The 23,774-nt window shown below is 41.1% G+C and overlaps 1 protein-coding gene across 4 annotated transcripts in view; it reads left to right on the forward strand.

Moving 5' to 3' along the window:
* The window catches only part of LOC137653534 (uncharacterized), a 111,847-nt gene extending 88,321 nt beyond the window's left edge, over positions 1-23,526 (forward strand). For all 4 annotated transcript variants that reach the window (XM_068387010.1, XM_068387011.1, XM_068387013.1 and 1 more), the window contains exons 5-6: positions 1,705-1,904; positions 22,139-23,526. In XM_068387010.1, the coding sequence (XP_068243111.1) occupies positions 1,705-1,904; positions 22,139-23,459 (1,521 nt within the window). In that variant the 3' untranslated portion in view covers positions 23,460-23,526. The remainder of the gene's footprint in view (positions 1-1,704; positions 1,905-22,138) is intronic.
* Positions 23,527-23,774: the final 248 nt, after the last annotated feature.

Below are 23,774 nucleotides of genomic sequence, written 5' to 3' on the forward strand. Positions count from 1 at the left end.
TGGGAAAAAGACAACTGCCCGGTACTGCAAAAAGCTGTCAAAACAAACTATGCTACTTAACATTGGTATGGGTGAAGTTGTAGCTTCGGCCATAACGAAATTAATTCACGAAACGTGAAAACACCGAGAGCACAAAAATCTAATATCACGCTAGCAAGTCCAAAACAGAAGGATGTTGTTCAGATGGCGCTCGCGTCGGGGCGTCGGTGACGTGGCTCTGGTAGCGTAGCTGGTGCCTCTGTATCGGCCCATCCCTTTTGACGAAGGAATTAGCTAAATGGAAGACAGTCTGTGAATAGTGGTTTTCACGCGCCCCTGCTTTATACACGACACCCACAAGGTGCTTGCGCGAGGGTAGTAACCTCTGCATTCCATGCTTTTATCTTTCTCTGGTATATTTGGAAGGTTTATATCAGAAAAGTGTGTAAGAAGGACCCTTTTCACCGGCCGCCACAGGTCGACCCAGAAAAACAAAATTAAATATTTTAAAATAGTAACATTAGAATAGACCAGTCATATATAAATTATGAAATGAATTTTGTCAATCTGTTTAACAGAAAAGTATTTGCATCACACTTGAAATTCTGAATTTCCACCAATTCAACCAAGTTTTTTGATATATGTAATATGTACAGGATGATGCAGTCTGGGATCTAAATGCAAAAGATGGTCAGAATTATGAAAAATCTTGAGCAACATGCGCCAGAGATCTTCATCCAGTTCCTCCTCCTCCTCCTACTTTCTCCTCTTCAGAAACTTCTTGTCAGAATTAAGAGATGGGTAGTAATCACACAGGGGGCCTCTCTCAAAGTTCCTTGGGGCTTTTAGTGTACACTTTTCTCTTTCAAGAGAGAGTGACGGGTTTCACCTTCTGACCATTACTTTAGGGTTCAATTTGGATAATCTGTAGGCCATATGATAGTGAATATTTCTCCTTTAGTCATCATTCCTATCGTGACACAGGAGGAATCGCTATCGTGACGTATGAGGAATGCCCTTGTCATTAGGAAGCTGCTCTTCGTCTTCCAGATTGATTATTAGTTCGCATCCCTCATTGGTTCTCGAGTTGGTGGGATAATTGGGAGCCTAATAGTATGGAGAAAGGTCCAAACCAGAATTTGACAAAACTTCTTGGGCCGGTTGATGGTGAGATTTTTCGCACCCATTCCTGTTCCTGCCGAGAATAGGTGTCTCCATGTCTTTAGAGAACCACTTTCTTCAATCAGAGGAGTTCCTACAATACTGGACTTTACAATTAAAGTAATATTCACCCTAATATTGTTTAGTGAGTTAACCACATAAAAACAATGTAGTGAGCAATGAACCAGGTGGACAGGGTAATGGTGAGTCACTATACCTTAGGTGACCAATTTTACGGGGATTTTTTCATTTCACTGTAGTCTTTGTTACCTAACCTTCTTGAACTTTGAGATATGTCCCTACTTTACTGTAATATGAAAAAAATGAAATGTATAATGCTGCACCATTTCAATAGATTTTGTTTAAAATCATGAATGTATAAACCTACAAATTCATTACGTAATATATGAAGTAATTCCTCATGGATGTAACTGTTAGCATCTATACTGTACTCTAGTTGTTAAAATATCCCAACTCAAGACCAAATTTCAGAATTAAGATTTTGTTAGTTGTTTAAAGGTGAATTAACTAATGACAAATTAAGTTTGAAACTGAATTTTTCAGAAAAAGAAAAGTGATGAATTATCAGAAATCACAGTTCCTGGGGAGTTTATAAATGAAGAGAATGTTGGAAAGGCCACAGAGAATAGCAGCGTAGAGAAAAAGAGTAAAGTTACAAGTGTTTCTGCAACACCCAAGAAGGCTTACAAAGACGTCATGTTTACATCGTGTCCTGCTAAAATTACTGTTAAGGTTATTGTCAAGTAAGTTTATAAATTCTGCATTCTATTTACTATTTGTATACAAGAACATACTAGTAATTTTTTATATGTGGATTTCTCCCTAACATCGCTGTTATCAAAAGGTTTAACTACACCACTAATTCAAAAGTTTGATATATTTTCCTTAAATTGAAACATATTTATATTTCAAGTAGCTGTGAATGACAGATCTTGGCCATGCATCTTTTAAAAAGATTTCAGATACTAAAAATTTCCAGTCTTCCAATATTAAGTTTTTAAGCTGTAACATCCTTATTAGGTTTTAATACCGTTATCAGATTCGCATAAAGTATATTGTGTAAAACTGTTTAAAAAAGTACTCTGGGGCAGACCAAATAGAGCTACGATTCTTATTGGTTTGTTTAAAACTGGTGATGATGACAATCTTTCAGCCTTCATGTGTAAAATGGTCCCTAAAATTTTTTTCCCTGAGTTATTACGTTTTAAGAGTTGATGTCCTGTCTTTAAATGGGTTCCACGTTACCTCTGCATCTTATTTCTTGTGTCAATGCCTCGTTATGTAATTGGCTTGTAATCATTTGATGGTTCATTATCTCGCATACCATGTAGATAGTTTTTCTTGTATGCTTCCTTGCGTATTGTGCACCTTGTTACCCTTCCATTGACTTTTTAGTTTTTTCTCACATTCTCATCTAGAGGAGATTGCTACAGGGTCTAAATCGGGTGGATGGTATACAGTAGATATAGATGGAATATTTGAATTGGGAAAGCAGTTAAGTGACTGGTAAAGAAAAAAAAAGTGTATAGCAAGCTTTCTGAAGGTGTGATGGTCTTTTCACAACAGTTATTGTGGTGCTATGCTTGGGAAGGATGGAGTACTGTATTTGTAAATCTTGTGGAAATGGAAACACAACAACAAACTCAGAAAAGAAATTTCAAGGGAGAAGGTAATTTTCAAGCCTATTGTTTATTAGTGAGATTGGTATTTTCGAGGCTCTTGTTTAATAGTGAGAATTGAAATTTCAAGGCTATTGTCTCTAAGTGAGAATGAGAGCACAAGGAGGTGAGGACTGTTTTTATTGGAAACTACATTATTTGATTCAATCCTGGTGGGGATGTAAAGAAATGATGTACAGTACCTTTAAACATGAGAAACACATTTCAAAACAAATATGATGAAGCCAGTAATTAGGTCAACTGGAAATAAACGTGTTTTAAAACAATTAGTAATTTGGAATGGGGGAAATTTCCTGGAAACGTTTTGAGTATATTTTTATACAGGTTATTTAAGAGACAATTACTTCTTATCATCTTTTATTACCAAGTGTTCTTGCATATGATTGTATCTTTTATCCATAAGGCATTTCCCATAACAATAATTAATCCCACATACTAATGATTCTTATGTTATCCGGTTGTGAAAAAAATTTCATGGTCAGCCATTTCACATACCTATGTAAAAGGGTTGCCAGCTGTCCATTGATCCTTCTATGCACACGACTCTATTCCCCAGTGTTTTTAGCACGTACAATAGTTCTGTTGGTGTTGCGATCCTTCCCTTACAATACAGTAAGATTCTAACCTTCCAGAGTTCCTTACTTATCAATTTAATTATTATGGTATATTTTTAGACTCGATTGCTCACTAGCTTTTGTAGTTATAATCATCTAGTTGCTTAAATATGTGTTCTTTGTATTTCTCCTTAGTGTTTTTTGACTCTAGGAATTGCTTTGTGCTCTTGGTGATTTTGTTCCCACATACCAGACGTATCATTTTATTTTATGCTGCTTTTATAATTTTCTCTGCACTCTATTTTGTTAATGCTTACAATTCAATCATGACCTTGTGGCTCTCTGAAGAATGTGTGTATGTTAATAATTACAGTATATTGATAATATAATCTGCTGCCTTGTAGCACTCGTAATAAGACATAATACAAGTTAATGAGCTTGTGTAGAATGCTCATCTTGAAGGCAGTCATGTAACAAAGTCTATATAATTTTTCCAAGAAACTTCTGATCTTTCTGAATAGATACAGGTTCTGTAAGTTTTAAGCATCTTTTCCAATGCTAAAGGTGTCCTAGCATAAAAATTTTTTTTGTAGATCTGTATAAGTATGTCCTAGTGATGTAAATAGAATTATCATTTTATGGGCATTTAACCGTGGCATTAGTTTTTTATGTTGTAGCCCAAATAATGACTGTGCATGCTGTAGTTGATGCACAAGAAAGATTTTTAATAAAAGATATAAGATCGCAATGAAGCGTTTTAGATCTGATGGGAGTTGAGCCTTTAAGAAGAGTGAAGGAGACTTCAACATCCTGACTCTCTAAATGGAAAAATTTTTAGAAAAAAATATTCTTATTGAAATTATTGGCTTATTAAATTATGTAAAGAGGACTTATATACATTAATTTTCTGATATTGATATTGCCAGTTTTGTCATTATTATTATGGCCAATAGTAGTAATGTTATCTATTACTGGCAGAAAGTGCTAGTAACAATGATACTCCAGTGTTATTTAATTGTAGAAATAAGGATACTAATAGAATAATTCATATTAAAGATAGGTATACAGTAAAACCTTCTTAACGCTTTCGGAATACTAAAATTGAAGCCAGATCTTAGCTCAAACAACATCTATAACGTTTAAAATGCTTCCAGACAACTAAAATTACTGTCGGGTCACCTGTATTTTACTGAAATACGGCTGAGAACAGTATATTTTTATGGATAATTTCCGATTAAAATCACACTTTTTTAACTTTAGGATTCAGCAATCAATTGAACCTAAAAGTGATTTAACTATATGCTGTTGAACTATGATACAGTACCAATATAAGAAAATATAAGCTGAAAACTCGACCGCTACCGTTGAACAGGAAGTACTGGGCAAAATTTTTGATACTTCACCACTCCGTAGAGTGGGCTGCTGTAAAGTCAGGTTTCAAGTAGAGGGAATGTTATGCCAAAAGCTAAAAGGTGTCTCCCATTCTTCCCTCATTTTCTAATCCCTTTTATATTTTCATTTCTGTTTTTAAAAGACAGCTCTTTAAAACCTGGCGTGATAACATGAAATATGTTCAAGCTTTACCTGTTCTTTTTCCATGTCTTAATTAAAGCAGTAATTAAAATTAGAGAAAAAATGGTCAGTGTTGCCATCATGCCTTTAACTTTAACGAGCTAAGTGTGTGGTTAATTTAGATATACAAAATTGATATTAGATGGAATAAAACATATTTCAAGTTATCATGTTAGGATATTTTTAAATAGCTTTTTTTCCGAAGTACACTTTTCATTATGAAATAGTTATCAGATTATCAGAAATTATTTCATAAATCTTAACTTCATTATTTGTCAACCTGAAATAACTTATATTGATTAAATTGAACTTATTTAAGCTTAGGACAAAATGAACAGACAGACACACACACACACTCACAAAATCTTCTTTATAGTTAGCTTATATTAATCTTTAATATGCAACAAATATTGCATAATTATATACGACAGCCTATGTTTTAGAGCCTCTAGTAATAATTGTCATCGGTAAAATCTTAGTACATTTGGGTATATGGCCTGAACACCGAATACTTTGCGTGTTTTGGTGATAGTTATTGCATTTTTTTTCATTACTATTTTACTTTTATTATTATTATTATTTTTGTTATTATTATTATCATTATTATCATTGTCTTCTTGCCATCTTCATCAAACGCTCAATATTACAAAGTATTCTAGAAGTTTTATATCTGTTGTGACCATAATACGGAATGATCTTACTAATCCAGCGGTTGAATTTGTGAAAATTCGGAAGTTCGTACTTGTTGCTAATGCTTTAACTGCTTTTGAAAAGTATTCTGTATTTATTTTCATACTGTAAATCATTTATTTTGTATTTTTAGAAATTATTTATCATATATAAATTCAAGTTTAATCATATTTCCTTTCTGCTGTGGGCTGCTCTCCCTGTTGCAGCCCTTGGGTTGTAGCTTGAGTAATGAAAATAATCGTTGATGTACAGTATAAAGAACTAGTAATTATGATACTCAGGAATCAAGTGTAATACAGGGTATTAATGTGCTTATGTTTCCTTTCCTCACTGGGCTATTTTCTCTTTTGGAGCCCTTGGGCTTATAGCATCCTGCTTTTCCAACTAGGGTTATAGCTTAGCAGGTAATAATAACAATAAACGGACTTTGAGCGAAGCGAAAAATCTATTTTTGGGTAAGATGGCCATGTCGTCCTGATGGAAGTTCCTATTAGGTAGCTTCCTTGGGTATATTACAACTACGGCGATATTCCCAGAGAATTTACCTTAAGGTACCCAGAATTCTAACTCCTGGAGCGAATATCCCTAATAAAAGAACCAGGGATATCACAAAATATCAGCGGACGTATTCTTGACACGCCACATGGCAATCTGTACCCCGAACAGAGTTAACACTTCGTAGGGGTCAAATGGCAAGAAAACGAAAACGATAAGAAAGGGGGGAGCCGATCGTAAGGTATCTCTCCTCTCCCGTTTCGTAAGCGTGCCTTGCGCCGCTCGCGGCGCCATCTGTATTCCTTGTAGCGATACACGAGGTGCTACAGATACTTTATGTAGGGAGGGGACCTACAGCCCCTTCTTTTTTCCAAGAAAGGGGCAGGGCGGGTCCATGAGGACGACATGGCCATCTTACCCAAAAATAGATTTTTCGCTTCGCTCAAAATCCGTTTTTTGGGCTCGAGCCATGTCGTCCTGATGGAAGTATACCAGAGCATTACTGTATCTGTGGATTCTTAAAATGTGCCGTACTCCCCAGAAGTATTTCCCCGGCTGACTCGACCTAGAAACCTAAGATGTTACCGTTATACATCTTTTCAACTAACCATAAACCATGGTAGAGCTTTCTTCCCCCTACAGGGAAGAGTCCTACTAGACTCTGGGAAAGTTTAGAAGAGTACATACGCCTATGTATGAATCACTGGCAAGCCAATATAGTGGCCTCACCCTATATAGTAAAGCATAGTTTGTAAAAAGCTACTGCGTCAACATGAAATATCGACAAGTTCCACGTTGGATACTGAGTTGGACAAAGGTTTATTTTCGTGTAAGAAGATACTTGCAACCGCCACCGTCCCCTTTAGGGGATGGAAGTCCTTTCACTAAGGGAAAGCATAAACCTGTGCAACAAAAGCTTGCATCAAGGAACAGACTATTATAGTTATCCCCGATAAACATACATAGGATGAATGCTCAATTAATGATAAGAAAATTGACATAGGTGAAGGAGACGCAAGGTTCCCAAGAACAAGTTTATTGACAAACAATAAATAGGCATGGTTACAACAATTATATACATATAAGAGGTGGATAACCAAAGATTTACATAAGTATGGTAGTAAACAGATACTTGTTTATCTGAAAGAAAACATTAGAGCCACTTTTCATGTACCGAGGTATCAAAGTTAAAAGTCTGTGTTACTAGCCACTCACATTAGTGTCAAAGACGCCGGCACACATGTTTGTACTTATGCCAAGTTCACTTTAAAAGCGGAACAGTCAACGTGGGCAACCCGTGCCCTTACACTTAGTTATAGCACCGCATATAACTACACACTCACCCTGGAATTAATAGTCCCAATTAAATCCACTGTTCCTCGCAGAGTTAAACAGCAGAGTTAACGACGCAACCCACTGCTACCACAGACCTCTTTAGTTGCTCCACTTGTTTCGCATAGTGGCGAAAGAACACCCTGGAAGACTTCCAGCCGGTGAATGAATGCAGATGTTCAAAATCCATAAAGTTAAAGAAATCTAAGGATGAGGCAACTTTCCTCGGATCATGACCTCTGGGTGAACTTTCAGGATCCGCTCTGCGAATAAAATATGTAATTTTCGCCCTGAGTTGTTTCAAAGATAAATTTGAGCCTGATGTTTCTCCTCTGAACAGTTGACCCCCCTGAAGTCTGAAGTTCTACGAAGATAGACCTTTAGGCATTCTACTGGACATAGAGATGCATCTTCTTTCAGAGGGCAAATTCTCCAGGGACCCCACCTGTTGGTGGGTAACTCGTTCTTAGTGAGAAACGTAGGATCCGGAAACAGGTTCAGTTCTCCCCCATCCAGGAACTGAACATGACCCTCCTCTCTCGAGAGGGCTACAATCTCACTAACCCTGGCCCCGGACGCGAGTGCATACAGGAAGATAACCTTTTGGGTCAAATCCTTCAACGCACACTCCTCATTATTCAGTAATTAGGCAAAATGAAGGACTTTATCTAAAGACCATGAAATAGGCTTTGGAGGTGCTGAAGGTCTGAGCCTAGCACAGGCCTTCGGGACTTTATTAAAGATCTCATTAGCGAGGTCTACCTGGAAGGCATACAGGATGGGCCTTGTCAAAGCAGACTTACACGTAGAAATCGTGTTAGCTGCCAGCCCCTGCCCGTGGAGGTGGATGAAGAAGGACAAGCAGAAGTCCGTCGAGATCACATGCCGATTCTTCTCTTTGACAAAGGCCACCCATTTCTTCCAAGCTTACTCGTATTGCCTTCTAGTAGACTTGCACTTATATTCCTCCAGGAAGTCAATGCTGTCTTTCGAGATCCCGAACCGCTTCTTCACCGCTAGGGAGAGAAAATCATGAGCTGCAGGGTCCGGGTTTTCTGTAATGAAGCGCAGACAGTCGACTTCTGGACTCGCTGGGTCAGAACTGGGTCCGGCAGCGGCAGAAACTTCAATCGTAGTTCCAGTGCCAGAGGGAACCGCACGCTGTTCGGCCACTTGTTGGCCACTATCGCTGCCACTCCCTTGAAGGACCTCAGTTTGTTGAGGACCCTCAACAGAAGGTTGTGAGGAGGGAACAGATAGATCCTGGACCATCTGTTCCAGTCGAGGGACATCGCGTCCACTGCTTCCGCTAAGGGGTCCTCGTACGGGGACACGTACCGGGGCAACTTCTTGTTGTCTTTCGTCGCAAAGAGGTCTATCTGCAGTTCCGGGACTAGACTCGAGATGAAGGAGAATGATCCTGCGTCTAGGGACCATTCCGACTCTACCGGTGTAAACCTGGATAGAGCGTCCGCTGTCACATTGCGGACTCCTTGAAGGTGAACTGCCGACAGGTACCACTTCTTTTCCGCCAGTCGGAATATGGCCAACATCACCTGGTTGAGAGGTGGGGACCTCGATCCCTGCCGATTCAAACATTTCACAACCACCTCGCTGTCCAGTACCAACCTTATGTGGATCGAGTGACCCCGGGGACACTTTCTTTAAGGTGAGAAGCACTGCCATAGCTTCTAGAAAGTTTATGTGAAAGGTCCTGAACAGCTTTGACCAGGTCCCTTGGACCTTCTTCCGATGAGAGTGACCTCCCCACCCCTCCATCGAGGCGTCTGTGTGAATCGTCACCGACGGGGGAGGCGGTTGAAGAAGTACCGATTTCTTTAGTTGCCTGGCTTGGGACCACGGTCTGAGAAGAGTACGTAGACGAAGCGGAACCGGTCTTCTCCGATCTCTTCGCGCGTTTGATGCAAAGCTTCTCCACACTCCCGCTGTATCCTTCAGCTGTGCTCTTAGCACCGGGTCTGTTACCGACGCAAACTGGAGAGAGCCCAGTACCCTCTCTTGTTCCCGTCTTGATATCCTTTCGGAATCTAGAACTCTCTTGACAGACCCCGCTATCTCCTTCCTTTTCGACAAAGGGATGGAGAAACGGTGTGACACTAGGTCCCAGTGAATTCCCAACCACTAGAACCTCTGAGATGGAGAAAGACGAGACTTCTTTCTGTTGATCTTGAACCCTAGATACTCTAGGAACTGAATCGCCTGTAGGGAAGCTCACAAGCATTCTGTCCTGGATGTTGCCCACACCAGCCAGTCGTCCAGGTAGGCTACCACCTGGATCCCTTTTAGGCGTAATTGTTTGAGAGCTGCGCTCGCAGGCTTCGTGAAGATCCTTGGGGCTATGTTTAGCCCGAACGGCATGGCTCTGAAGGCGTATAGTCTTCGTTGTAGCTTGAATCCTAGGTAGGGGGAGAGACGGCGGCTGATTGGAACGTGCCAATAGGCGTCTGACAAGTCGATGGAGACGGTAAATGCCCTCTTGGGCAGTAAGGTCCTTATGTGTTGCAATGTTAACATCTTGAACTTGTAGTTCACTATGAACTTGTTGAGTGGCGACAAGTCCAGAATGACTCTGAGTTTCCCCGAGTCCTTCTTGGGAACACAAAACAGCCTCCCTTGGAATTTGATGGACTTTACCCTCCGGATCACATTTTTCTCCAACAGTTCTTGAATGTACTCCTCCAAAACGGGGGTGGAGTGTTGGAAAAATCGAGGGCACAGGGGCGGAGTGCTGTGCCAGCTGCAGCCGAGTCCATTTTTGAGCAGGCTGTGGGCCCAGGGATCGAAGGTCCAGCGATCCCGAAAGTTCTGTAGTCTCCTTCCTACCGGCATCATCTCACTTTGATTGTTGTCCAGCAGTCTTGCCTCCCTGACCGCGACCACCTTTGAATCCCATTCCCCTTGAGGGGTGTCTAGACGAGCCTCTGGCTGCTCCTCTAGGCTTGGCTCGAAAGGTGGTGGACTGCCCTTTGAACGCCGGGTTAAATGCCAGGGATTGCGATGACACGGCCTGGGGCACCCATTGGAAGGTGGTCGGGGCTTGGGCCACCATCTGGGGCACCGAAGGCAAAGCTAACTGCTGCTGCTGTTGTCGTTGCTGCTTAAAAGGCTTGGCTGGCCGGGGAGGTAGCCTAGATCTCTTCCCTTTCGGCTGGGGACCCTCGTCAGGGGAAGACTTCCTCTTGAGGGACAGGCCCCACTTCAGGAGAAGATTTCTGTTCTCCGTGGCAGCCTTGTCCACTACCTCCTTGACTACATCATTAGGGAAAAGGTCCTTGCCCCAAATGTTGGAGGAGATCAGTTTCCTCGGTTCGTGCCTCACTGTAGCCGAAGCGAACACAAACTCCCTACAGGCCCTCCTCGCCTTGACGAAGCTATAGAGGTCCTTTGTCACCGTGGCCAGATGGGTCTTGGCCACCACCATAAACATCTCGTGGACCTTGGGGTCGCTCGCCATTGTCTCGAGAGTTGTCTGGAGAGACATCGAGGCCGCCAAACGTTCCTTCGTCTCAAGCTCCCTCCGTAGAAGGAAGTCCGACAGCTTAAGGAGGTTCTCGTCGAACTGCCGTCCGGCAATATCGGCGTCCAACTTCCCGACCGAAAAGGTAAGATGGACGTCTTTCCAGTTCTTGTTGTCCATCGGCAGGGCTAGAGACAAGGGCTTACACTCCTCCAGGGAGTGGCATGGCTTGCCAGCCTCAACTGCCTTCAGAACGGCCGTGAACCCCTTCTGCAGAAAGGGGAAAGCTCTAGCTGGAGAGGATACGAAGGAAGGTTGCTTCTTACTCAAAGCAGCAACTTTCGAGTTTGAGAAGCCCCTCTCCTTCATCGCAGATGACAACAACGCTTGAGCCTTGGCGTGGTCAAACACGATCACCTCCTTCGGCTCCGTCTCCTCCTTCGAGGCCGGCTCCTTCTTCAGACGGACGTAACAGTCCGGGTATGCCCCTTTGCTGGGCCAGAATTCCACCTCCTCAAGGGGAACTGAACCCAGCTTCTCCGACATGACGATCTTCCCGACCGTCATCGGCATGTGCTCAGCATATCTCCACGGGTTAGCATCTGAGCACACAGGAAGGTCTTTCACGTTGAGCTTTTTCTGGGGCCCACGTGAAGCTGCAAGTCTCTGCATCTGCAGTTCCATTGCAGCCGCCTTCTCACTATTCTCCTTCTGCATCTGTTGGATCATACCAACGATGGAGGAGAGAGCCTGTCCCAGCTCTGGTGGAAGAGCGGACGAAGTTGAGGGAACAGGCTCAGGGGTCTGAACCGGAGCTGCCGACGGCTCGACAACCTCTTCCTCTTCGGCATCTGGAGCCTGATCTTCGTCCTGGCCCCCTGCGTCCGACATCCTGTCATCCAGCTGAATGTCCTGCATGGCGTCCGCCACTTCAGCATCCACTGGGATCTGGACTAGAGGGATCTCCGGTCGAGGCTGGGGGATGACTGCATCAGATGAAGCCCTGTGAAAGAGGTAAGCCCTCATCTTCTCGTTGGGAAGATAAGGTCCGGAGGTGTTCTTCTGGAACCCCCTTACCCAGGTACGAAGCTTCTCCCTCGCTGCATCCCTTGACTCCGTCATCCTAGGGGAATCAAAAGCCTCAGTTACCAGGTTAGTACATACTGAACATACCTGAGGGTCCCAGTAACGGAGATCATCCTTGGAGGCTGCGCAAGCTGCGTGCCTCCTACACAAATCATGTCCGCAGAAGTTCTTGCTGCGGACGTTGCAGAAGACGCTACCGCACTTCGGATGTTCCTCCTGTGAAAGAAGAAAATTTCCATGAGTATCAGGTGAACTGCATATCACATGTATATATATTATAATATGAAAATAAAGGGGAAGACACACACTTGTGTTTCCCACACAGACAATTGCTGCAGCCTTCCAGATAATAAAATCAAATGGATAGTCTTTTCTAGAGTAACCAAAGCAATATTCCCAAAGGGAATAGATGTAGCTCACACCTAAAGAATGATTTTAAGATACTGGCTAGTAGACAAGAAAGAACTCACTTTTTATATCTGTAAGGCAACACCAAGGGCCTGTGCAAGGCAACACAAGCATGTTAGAAAACACAGTGTTGTAACATTACCATACTATAATTTTCTCCCCACAGCATATACTATACTGGGGAATACTGATACAGTATAGGCGGCAATGTGTCGGCCGGCACACACCACAGCTAGATCTAAAGTATACAACTTAAGAACTATAAGGCGGCAGAACTCTGGTTCTGATGCATGTGCCGGCCGGCAGCTACGCTAGGTAGCGCCCGGCTGCCGGCCACCACTCATAGCGGCCGGCAGACGAGGCGAGGTAAAGGCCGGCCGGCAGAGGTATACGACCGATGCCGGTCGGCAGCCACACTAGGTAGCGCCTGGCTGCCGGCCGGCAGACGAAGCGAGATAAAGGCCGGCCGGTAGAGGTGTACAACCGATGCCGGCCGGCAGCAACAGAACCAGAGTACACCGACTACCCGGCTGCCGGCCACCCAGGCCGGCAGTCGGTAGAGAACAACACTAGAAGAAAATAGAATGGATGCCGGGCTAAGAGGCTATACTACCTCAACGCCCAACATACCGAAAGAGTGCCCAAAAGGAAGGGGAGAATCTAATTCAAGCTTCCTAACCACTGCCGACTGGCTCTACAGACAGGCGTGGATGAGGGACCAAGGGAGGACCGGGCAGCACTCAAAGCAACAGACCTCTGCCGGCCGGCCGGGGACTAAGTCAAGTCTACATCCTAACCTATGCTAGGTACAGATGTAGGAAGACAAACAGTAGTGGAACATTACGGAAAGGACAGAGGGGGAGGGACAAAGAGGGTCCTACCAACCTTGCAATGGTTAAGGATCACCCACCGCCAAGAAAACTCATCTTAGCCTAAGGGGGATCTGGGGAGGGAGGCCAGCATGCTTGCTATCTCCCGCCGAACCAAGGCAAGGAAGGTGTTGCCATTCCCGGGTGAGGGATCTCAACCCCACCATCCGGAACAGCAACAAGGACTAGTCTAATGGGTCACCGAAGAAAGGACTCATATCGTACAGAGACCTTCGAAAGTGACCAAAGGAGGCTAAGCCTCCTAAGTCTGTAACAGCCCAGCGAGGGAGACTCGACCCCAAGCCAAACGAGACAGACTCAGACTAATAACTCTGCTGTTCTGCCCCTTCTGAAGCCAGACTTGCTGGAACAGGAAGGAACAGAACACCCTAATATAGTAATATCGAAAGTTAATTCGGATACACCACTAGGGTTAAGCCCAAGGCTTAAACAGAGGGAAAGGGATTGCGCACCTTCTCCGAAGAGAAGGGAGCAACCGGGGACAGCAAGAAGGTATACCAAGGCCCCAAGACAACCTAGCTTAGGCACTGAGAGAATCGATTACCTAACTCACCGAAACTTACTCGTATACCATCTTGGAATAACTCAGCATAATCTTATATGTATAACGTTGCCTAACGCTTCAATAAAATTAAATAAAAACACTTGGAAATCTAAATATCATGCAGGAAGTACAAGGGCCAAACGACTAGGCTACAAGGTCTAGCGTAAGCCACCCTAGGCGAATCTTTCGCCAAGGCACCAATACTAAAAGCATCATACAAGAAATCCTAAATAAGCTAAGCAGCTAAATTTATTAAAGCGAAAAAGCTGGGAACGTCGCTCTGGCTAACAAAATAATTCCTATCTAGCGAGCGACAGCGTCCAGGACGCCTCCAGCAGGCAACAGCTCTTGTAACAAAGATAACTCTCTTAATCACTTTAAAATTTACCAAGAGCCTACATTTATACATAAAAGAATTGGTACTCAACTTATCGGAGGCAGAAGAAGTTGGAGAAAGCAAAAAAGCTGAATAAATCCAAGATTTTGGTAGAAACACAGGGAAAAACACCGAGTTGTTAAGCTACGCAAAAAGGAATACAGATGGCGCCGCGAGCGGCGCAAGGCACGCTTACGAAACGGGAGAGGAGAGATACCTTACGATCGGCTCCCCCCTTTCTTATCGTTTTCGTTTTCTTGCCATTTGACCCCTACGAAGCGTTAACTCTGTTCGGGGTACATGTGGCGTGTCAAGAATACGTCCGCTGATATTTTGCGATATCCCTGGTTCTTTTATTAGGGATATTCGCTCCAGGAGTTAGAATTCTGGGTACCTTAAGGTAAATTCTCTGGGAATATCGCCGTAGTTGTAATGTACCCAAGGAAGCTACCTAATAGGAACTTCCATCAGGACGACATCGCTCGAGCCCAAAAATAATAATGTATATGTGAGAGAGAGATGAGGTTATTGATATTGCCTTTGTAAGGTTTACTGGATTTTACTGTGTTTCATTATAGTATATTCACCAAGTTTCAGTAATATAGGTTTGCTTCTAGTGTTATAGCAGGCTTACTTTTAGCTGGGAAGGCTAGGCTAATTGATTGTGTAGAGAATGATAACAGTAATGCTACCTAAGCCTTTGTCTTGCAACACCATGTGCAATCTCTGAAACTAATAAGTTTTCGATTCGCAGTATTATTTCTGGCCTATCCTGTCTTGTTTGAAACCTTGACCTAACGCCTTTAGTGGTAGCTAGTGGTTCTAGTGAGCCACTTCAGAAGTGATATTAATTTTGCCTTTATGGTAGATTATTTTATATATACATTTGGACAGCATGGATTCTCTATTTTTGGTTTGATTGGAAGGGTTGCAAAGTATTTTTTATACTTTAGTAATTCAGTGATTTGAGCAAGTTCACCATCAAAATAGTTGTGGTTATTTTACGTGTTTAACATCAAAATTTACGCTGGTAGAAGCTTTTTCAACTAGTTGTAATAGTCAGGGGTTTTGGTATGAAAAGTGTGTAACGAATACTCAATAATGTATTGATCATATTACAATTATACCTTAATATTTACAGGAGTTATTCACCAGACATCCCTGAGATTATTGAAAGCTCAAATAATTATAATCCCGTAACAACACTTCCAGACCACCTATTTCTTTGGATAACGAGAACAAACGAATAAAAAGGCGTAAAAATTAGCAATATACTGTCAAATACGGAAAAGCATTAACTTTGATATAATTCCAAATAGAGAACAGTGCCTGGTTGAAAAGATAGAAAGCTTTTTTAGACAATGTTTCAAAATCCTCTTATATAACAGTATCAATCTTAACTTACTCTCGTGTAAGCTCTATATAACTAACGAACTTATTCTCCCCTGCTACTCCATATAATTAACTTACTTTATCCTGTTACTGTTTATAATGGAGTGTATGTATGTTATGCTATGATATATAACTTGATGCTTTTCAGTTAAGGTATACTCGCATTTTTATATGTATGATTGCCTCTTAATGAAGTTACATACAACCAAACATGACACAACGTACTGTATTATTATTATTATTATTACAGTATTATTATTATTATTATTATTATTAGTTGCTAAGCTATAACCATAGTTGGAAAAGCAAGATGCTATAAGCCCAAGGGCTCCAACAAGGAAAATAGCCCAGTAAGGAAAGGAAATAAGGGAATACACTATATGAGAAGTAATTAACATTTAAAATAAATCTTTTAAGAACAGTAACGTTATTAAAATAAATCTTTATTATATAAACTATTAAAACTTCATGAAACTAGAGGAAGAGAAATAAGATAGAATAGAGAGCCCAAGCGTACCCTCAAGCAAGAAAACTACCCCAAGACAGTGGAAGACCATGGTACAGAGGTTATGGCCTTGCCCAAGACTAGAGAACAATGGTTTGATTTTGGAGTGTACTTGGTTATATAACAGAAGAGTAATTTGAGGTTGATACCGTTTTACAGTAGGTCTTTGAGTTACAGCAGTTCGATCAACAAAGTTTTGTGGATCCAAGGCAGCTTCCATAAAGGATTTGTATTAGCTTTTTATACCATTTAATTTTACAATACTATATTATGTAAATCCCAAGAGTTGAAAGACCCAGGCCTACATGGCTGAGGACTATGAAACGTGAAGTAGGAGATGATGAACGGAGAAGTATTGATTTAAAAGCTCAAGATAGAGACGACTGGCGAAATGTAACCGCTCTTTGCGTCAATAGGCGTAGGAGGAGATAATGATGATGATATGTATGCAGTAGTATGTATTGCAGTGCAAAACTACTATGCAATCAGCCCTTAACACTTGTAGGTTTGACATTTACGAATTTGATTATTTGTGGTAGGGTCCACAAATTTAATTAATATCTCTATATAATATCAGAGACACGAAAGCATTGCACAAAGGCTTAAAATATCCCTTAAAGCAGGTCCTTTGGTTATAACAGAGATCCGTGGTTTATCTCAAGTTTTGATGCAAGTCAGAATACACCCAAATAAACTGAAATCACTTGCCTATGCTAATGCTGTAAAGTCATAATCTAGGACATGACACACTTAGGGACATGGAAACGTAACTAGAACTAAAAAACTGCATAGAGGACATGAATAAAAGTTTCCTGCTCCATTAGAAAAGTTAATAAACTGAAAGAGAGTTTGATATGAGTGAATTTGGTATTGCCATAAGTTAAAATGCCTCTTATCATTCTGTTGAAATTTATGTGGCATGATCATTGCATTTTAAATCTTTCATGAAGGAATGTTAAGCTTTTAGTTTCCAATTTCGGTGTTGGTTATCTCGTATAGCATGCCTTATTTGGTGATTGAAATCAGCATGATAATCTGCTTGTCCACTGTGGATAAAATACACAGGTGATTGAAATCACCATGCTAATCTGCATGTTCACCGCGGATAAAATACACAGGTGATTGAAATCGCCATGATAATCTGCATGTCCACCACGGATAAAATATGCGAGTGATTGAAATCACCATGATATAATGCTGACATTCTAAACGGCTGACACTCACTGTCTCCCCCCCTCTGCCTCCATCCACTCACCCTCTCCTCTCTGCCTAGATCTGTAGGTTTTTTTTTTTTTTTTTTTTTTTTTTTTTTTTTTTTTTTTTTTTTTTTTTTTTTTTTTTTTTGTATATTGTGCCTTTTGCACTTCTTTTCTAAACTTGACTTGTCTTTGTAAAATTACAGTAGGTTTTTGTAGTTTCTCTGTACATTAAGAATCGGTTAAAGGAGGACCCTTTCACTAGACCAAGATTTAAGAAAAGAATAGTTTTCTGGGAACATCCAAAGTACTCTGCTCTTTAATTTGTGATCATACTTCATGTTATTCAGATATAGCTGTGTTGCTGATGTATCAGATGAAATGCAGTTACTCCCAAATAGAATATGCTTTTTTTATGCAGTAATTTGATGTTTTTTAAGCTCCAGAACAGTGCCCTTTTTAATGCAATATTGTTAATCGGAGCAAATCATATTTTTAGAATACAATTATTTCAATAAGTGTTACCCAGAACTCTGTGTTTACCTATTCAGAATTGTAGCTTTGTTGATAATATCAAAATTTTAAACAGTCTTTCATAAATGAATGATCCATTGGCTCCATAGTCTACTTCCTGCTTGTACAGTATCTGAAAATCGTCATTTCAGAACTGGCGAGAATTGAGAGTTGTTAGGCTGTGAAGATAGTTTGAAATCATTTGTTAGACTATACATATAACTCGTTTTGACGTAATCTGGTACGTGGAAATTATTTTGTGTCTGACCACCAATTTTTTAAATCTTAGTTTGGGGATGTCTCCTTTGGTTAATAAATTGTATTTTTGTGATAAATGCATGACAGATTTTGACCTACAATTGGTTTGTGTACCTTGCTGAGGTAAAGAAAGTTCCTTAGTAGATAGGTACAGCCATGTTCTTTTCTTGCCGCAAATCAGAATGAAAGATGTGGGAATTATTGGAGCCTGAAATGGAAGGATGAATTTTAAGCATGATGGTAGATCTCATAACCATCAAGTTTCAGTACACTGATCTAGGCTAAGTTAGAAAGTGCTAGTATCATTTCAGGTATGAATCAGGCTATTCTAGGCTTTGGTTAAGTGTAAGACATAAGTATACTGTACAGTAGTTGTAGAGGAAGTAGAAAGATCATTGAATTCAGATATGCTAAGATCAGAATTTAAATTAAACTGACCAAATGAATGCTTCAGAGTCTTTCCTAGATGTTACTCAAATTCATATTGCTCTAGCTCATTTTACCAAAACTATTGTACTATCATCGTGTCTCAGAGGTTCCAAGACCAACATAGGGAGATCCTTTGGAATCGTCTGTGTTGCTCAGTGTTTTGGGATATAACTTAAAGTTTGTTTATTACCATTTCAAAGTTCTCCTTAAGCCTGATGTATTTATCAGTGGCCTGCATATTAAAAATTAGGATTTTTATGGGCTGTGGCTTCTGCTTCAGCACTGAATACCTGTACGGCATTTACAACTGGGTCCATTTCACGTACGATGCAGAGTCCAGAGTCTGAGTCTGAGGTGAAGCTGATAAATTCAATCATATGGCTTCTGTCTCCAAGTCTAAATGTCATGACAAAAGAATGAATGTATACAGATGTGGATCGTATTCCATTTTGCCTTCTTCCTTTATCCTTTGCTTAAAACGCCCTCGATAAGAAGAATGAGAATCAAAGACCTACGGATGGCATACATAGGGATAATAGCTAAAAGTCAGATGTTATTGGTCTCTTAGTCTGTTGATATTGGGGTTTTAGACTGGCATAGTATAATCTGGCTATATAACCGGTGAAATGATAAAGTTTGAGGAATTAGTCTCAAGAATTAATGTCTAATAAGTTAGAATCTGGCATGTTAGCCTTTGGCCATAGTCTGGTATAGCACATGGAAGTTTTTACTCTGGCGATACTAAGTATGAGGTAATGAAACAGAATAAGTTGAAACTGCATACGCTATAGTCTGATAAATAGTCCATGGCTCTTTATTTTCTTTGGAGAATCACTGGTGGAAACATAGTCATAGCACCCAGCTAAAAATTTTAAAGTACTTTGGTTACTGCAAACATATTCCATATGATGCCAGTGGCATTTTTAAATTTCATTTAAAAAAGCTGGGTTTCTTAATATTTTTTTTTAAATATATATAGGTATTTATAGTAGATTAATTCATTATTGTTCCATCACGGTTACCTACCTAGAACTACCTTCTTAGGAGTTACTGGTAACTCTACCTAACCGACCAGCTTTTTGTATAGTTTACCCTCTTTCTGTTTTCTAAGGGGTCAACCTCAGGCAGAGTCATCACTATCTAGCAATTCCAGTGATTCTTGGCATGATAAACTAGGGAGCACTGGTTATGCTATTTAGGACAGAGTTCTCAAAATTTTGAATAATCAATTGTCAATAAAGCTGCACTTGATTGGTAAGCACTGTGAGTTCTGTGTACAGTATGTATTGAAATAATTTTATCTAAATTTGGCTTTTTTTCCATAAGAGCTATGCCCATTCAATTGTACAGTATATATGACAGTGTCATGATAGTTAAACAGGCATATACAATTAAGAACTTCAGTTCATAGGAGACATATATCATTGATGTGAGTGGGAATATGTGTAGTCAAAAGGCTAAACATTTTAAACTATTCCAGGGGAGAGTGACTTTATTTCTAATAGAGTTACAAAGAAGTAGTTTTGGAAGGAAGTGAAGAGAGTAAGGAAGGCTGGCTCAAGAATGGAAGAGACAGTGAAAGATGGAAATGGAAGGTTGTTAAAAGGAGAGGAGGCAAGGAAAAGATGGGCGGAATATTTTGAAAGTTTACTGAATGTTGAGGATAATAGGGAGGCAGATATAATTGCTGTTCCAGGTGTTGAGGTGCCAGTGATGGGAGATGAGAATGAGAGAGAGAGATTACAATAGATGAAGTGAGGAGAGCACTAGATGAAACGAGAGTAGGAAAAGCATCTGGTATGGATGGTGTGAGAGCTGAGATGTTGAAGGAGGGGGGTGCGACTGTACTTGAATGGTTGGTGAGATTGTTTAATATGTGTTTTGTGTTGTCAATGGTACCAGTAGATTGGGTTTGTGCATGTATTGTACCACTATATAAGGGTAAGGGAGATGTGCATGAGTGTTGTAATTCAAGAGGTATTAGTTTGTTAAGCGTAGTTGGAAAAGTGTATGGTAGAGTATTGATTGATAGGATCAAGGATAAAACAGAGAATGCAATCTTAGAAATACAGGGTGGTTTTAGAAGAGGTAGAGGTTGTATGAATCAGATTTTTACAGTTAGGCAGATATGCAAGAAATATTTAGCAAAAGGTAAGGAGGTGTATGTTGCGTTTATGGATCTGGAGAAAGCGTATGAAAGAGTTGATAGGGAAGCAATGTGGAATGTGATGAGGTTATATGGAGTTGGTGGAAGGTTGTTGCAAGCAGTGAAAAGTTTCTACAAAGGTAGTAAAGCATGTGTTAGAATAGGAAATGAAGTGAGTGATTGGTTTCCGGTGAGAGTGGGGCTGAGACAGGGATGTGTGATGTCGCCGTGGTGGTTTAACTTGTATGTTGATGGAGTGACTGTGAGAGAGGTGAATGCTCGAGTGCTTGGACGAGGATTAAAACTGGTAGACGAGAATGACCATGAATGGGAGGTAAATCAGTTGTTGTTTGCGGATGATACTGTACTGGTTGCAGACACAGAAGAGAAGCTTGGACGATTAGTGACAGAATTTGGAAGAGAGTGTGAGAGAAGGAAGTTGAGAGTTAATGTGGGTAAGAGTAAGGTTATGAGATGTACGAGAAGGGAAGGTGGTGCAAGGTTGAATGTCATGTTGAATGGAGAGTTACTTGAGGAGGTGGATCAGTTTAAGTACTTGGGGTCAGTTGTTGCAGCAAATGGTGGAGTGGAAGCAGATGTACGTCAGAGAGTGAATGAAGGTTGCAAAGTGTTGGGGGCAGTTAAGGGAGTAGTAAAAAATAGAGGGTTGGGCATGAATGTAAAGAGAGTTCTATATGAGAAAGTGATTGTACCAACTGTGATGTATGGATCGGAGTTGTGGGGAATGAAAGTGATGGAGAGACAGAAATTGAATGTGTTTGAGATGAAGTGTCTAAGGAGTATGGCTGGTGTATCCTGAGTAGATAGGGTTAGGAACGAAGTGGTGAGAGTGAGAATGGATGTAAGAAATGAGTTAGCAGCTAGAGTGGATATGAATGTGTTGAGGTGGTTTGGCCGTGTTGAGAGAATGGAAAATGGCTGTCTGCTAAAGAAGGTGATGAATGCAAGAGTTGATGGGAGAAGTACTAGAGGAAGGCCAAGGTTTGGGTGGATGGATGGAGTGAAGGAAGCTCTGGGTGATAGGACGATAGATGTGAGCGAGGCAAGAGAGCGTGCTAGAAATAGGAATGAATGGCGAGCGATTGTGACGCAGTTCCGGTAGGCCCTGCTGCTGCCTCCGATGCCTTAGATGACCGCGGAGGTAGCAGCAGTAGGGAATTCAGCATTATGAAGCTTCATCTGTGGTGGATAATGTGGGAGGTTGGGCTGTGACACCCTAGCAGTACCAGCTGAACTTGGTTGAGTCCCTTGTTAGGCTGGGAGGAACGTAGAGAGTAGAGGTCCCCTTTTTGTTTTTGTTTCTTTGTTGATGTCGGCTACCCCCCCAAAATTGGGGGAAGTGCCATGGTATATGTATGTATGTGACAAAGAGAGTATAGCTTTATTCCCAAAGACTTTAATCTTTAATTTCAGATATCCAGGTTATGGAGTGCATCCACTGTCCTTCCCTGCGGAGCGCAAGGTCAGGTTGAAGGCGTTACGTGCTGCGTTGTCGAAAAAAATAGAAGTGGAAAAAGAAGAATTGTATTACGTAACCTTGCCTCTTGGGTCGGTTCATAATCATGAATTTACCGGAAGGTCGCGTAACATTCACCCATCAATAATAACGAAAGTGAAGGAACTAGTGCTGAATGGAATAACTGCTCCAAAGTTATTAAAAAAGCTCTTGGATAACCATGTTCAAATGGAGCATGGACGGGATATTGTTACTCCACATCCAGATGACAGGGCATATTATCCTAAGGTTAAGGATATAGGTAATCTTGTTTATAATTATTGTAAAAAAATGGGAATCTCTAATAAGAGGAAAAGTGTAGGACAGTCAGTAGAAGTTATGGCAGGAAAGAGAAAGCATCACAAAAGTCAGCAGTCTGATGAGGAAAATGGAGAGTGCTGTAACACGGCAATCTCGGATAACTCACCTCTTCAGGCATCGACACTTCAAGAGGCAGTGCAAACATTTTGCACAGATGAGTCGGATAGAGGTAATGTAAGTGTTGGGGAGCAAGATTGCAATCCCGGGACTGCAGTGATGCCAAATCCATCAAGTGAAGTTACGAGTTTAGCCGAGATGGTTCGAGGACAGTTGGAAACATTGCGTAGTATTACATATTCACTGACTGAAGCTGGTAGTCTTCAAGAATTATACCAGTCACTGCAAGGAATTCTTAGCCATTATGCACCTGTAAATCAACAAATATTACAAGGAAGTCTGAGTAGTGGAACAGCCCCTACAGCTGCATTTATCATACACGAGTCTGTTATAGACCCATTGGCTGTTGGAGAAGATCCGTTGCAAGTTGGTGTTTCCGAGGCCATTCCCAGTTCCTTGACTGTTCCTATTAGGGATGCCGGTGGCATTGTTACAACGGCAAAGTTCCGTAATGCGCAAATGGTTGACAACGCTCATTTACGACAATTCAAGCCACCCGTTGCGCTTCAGTGTTTAACAACCAATGTGGTCCCAGCCCTGACTATGTCTCAGTTAACCCGTTCTTCCAATCCGGCATCTGAACAAAGTTCAGCTCACATAGTCACGTCTCTCCCTTCAAACAGTACCGCCAGTACGTCAACCGTGTCTGTAACCCAGCCTACGTACCAAACGGTAGCACCTGTGTCTCAAGATGCACCTGCTGTTCCTGTGCAACTCTCTCTCCCACCTTACTTTTATTACGTCCAGGAGGTAACTGTTCCAGAAAGTAGCTCAGCTACACCTTCCCATAATGCTCGTTGAGGTAACATTGTTTATTTTTTTAAGTAATTTATGCAAGTGATTTGAGAAATAAAATTTATACTTTGTTTCTTTTACTTTTATTCCATACCAATTTTTTTCTTTTTTACAATTTTGGAGCCAAATTTCCTAAACTATGTTCACATTTTGGATATAAAGTATGGTATATTTTTAGTAATCTTTATAGGGTAATGCCATTGTGTTTCAAGTGTTCACTTGATCACAGGTACCTCTTTTGATATATTCTAGGCATTTTTGTTGCCTTACCCCTTTGTAACAACTTTTACCTTAAATAATCTCTCTACATTCTCAGATTTT

Source organism: Palaemon carinicauda, chromosome 14 (assembly GCF_036898095.1).
Source record: "Palaemon carinicauda isolate YSFRI2023 chromosome 14, ASM3689809v2, whole genome shotgun sequence".
Taxonomy (NCBI): Eukaryota; Metazoa; Arthropoda; class Malacostraca; order Decapoda; family Palaemonidae; genus Palaemon; species Palaemon carinicauda.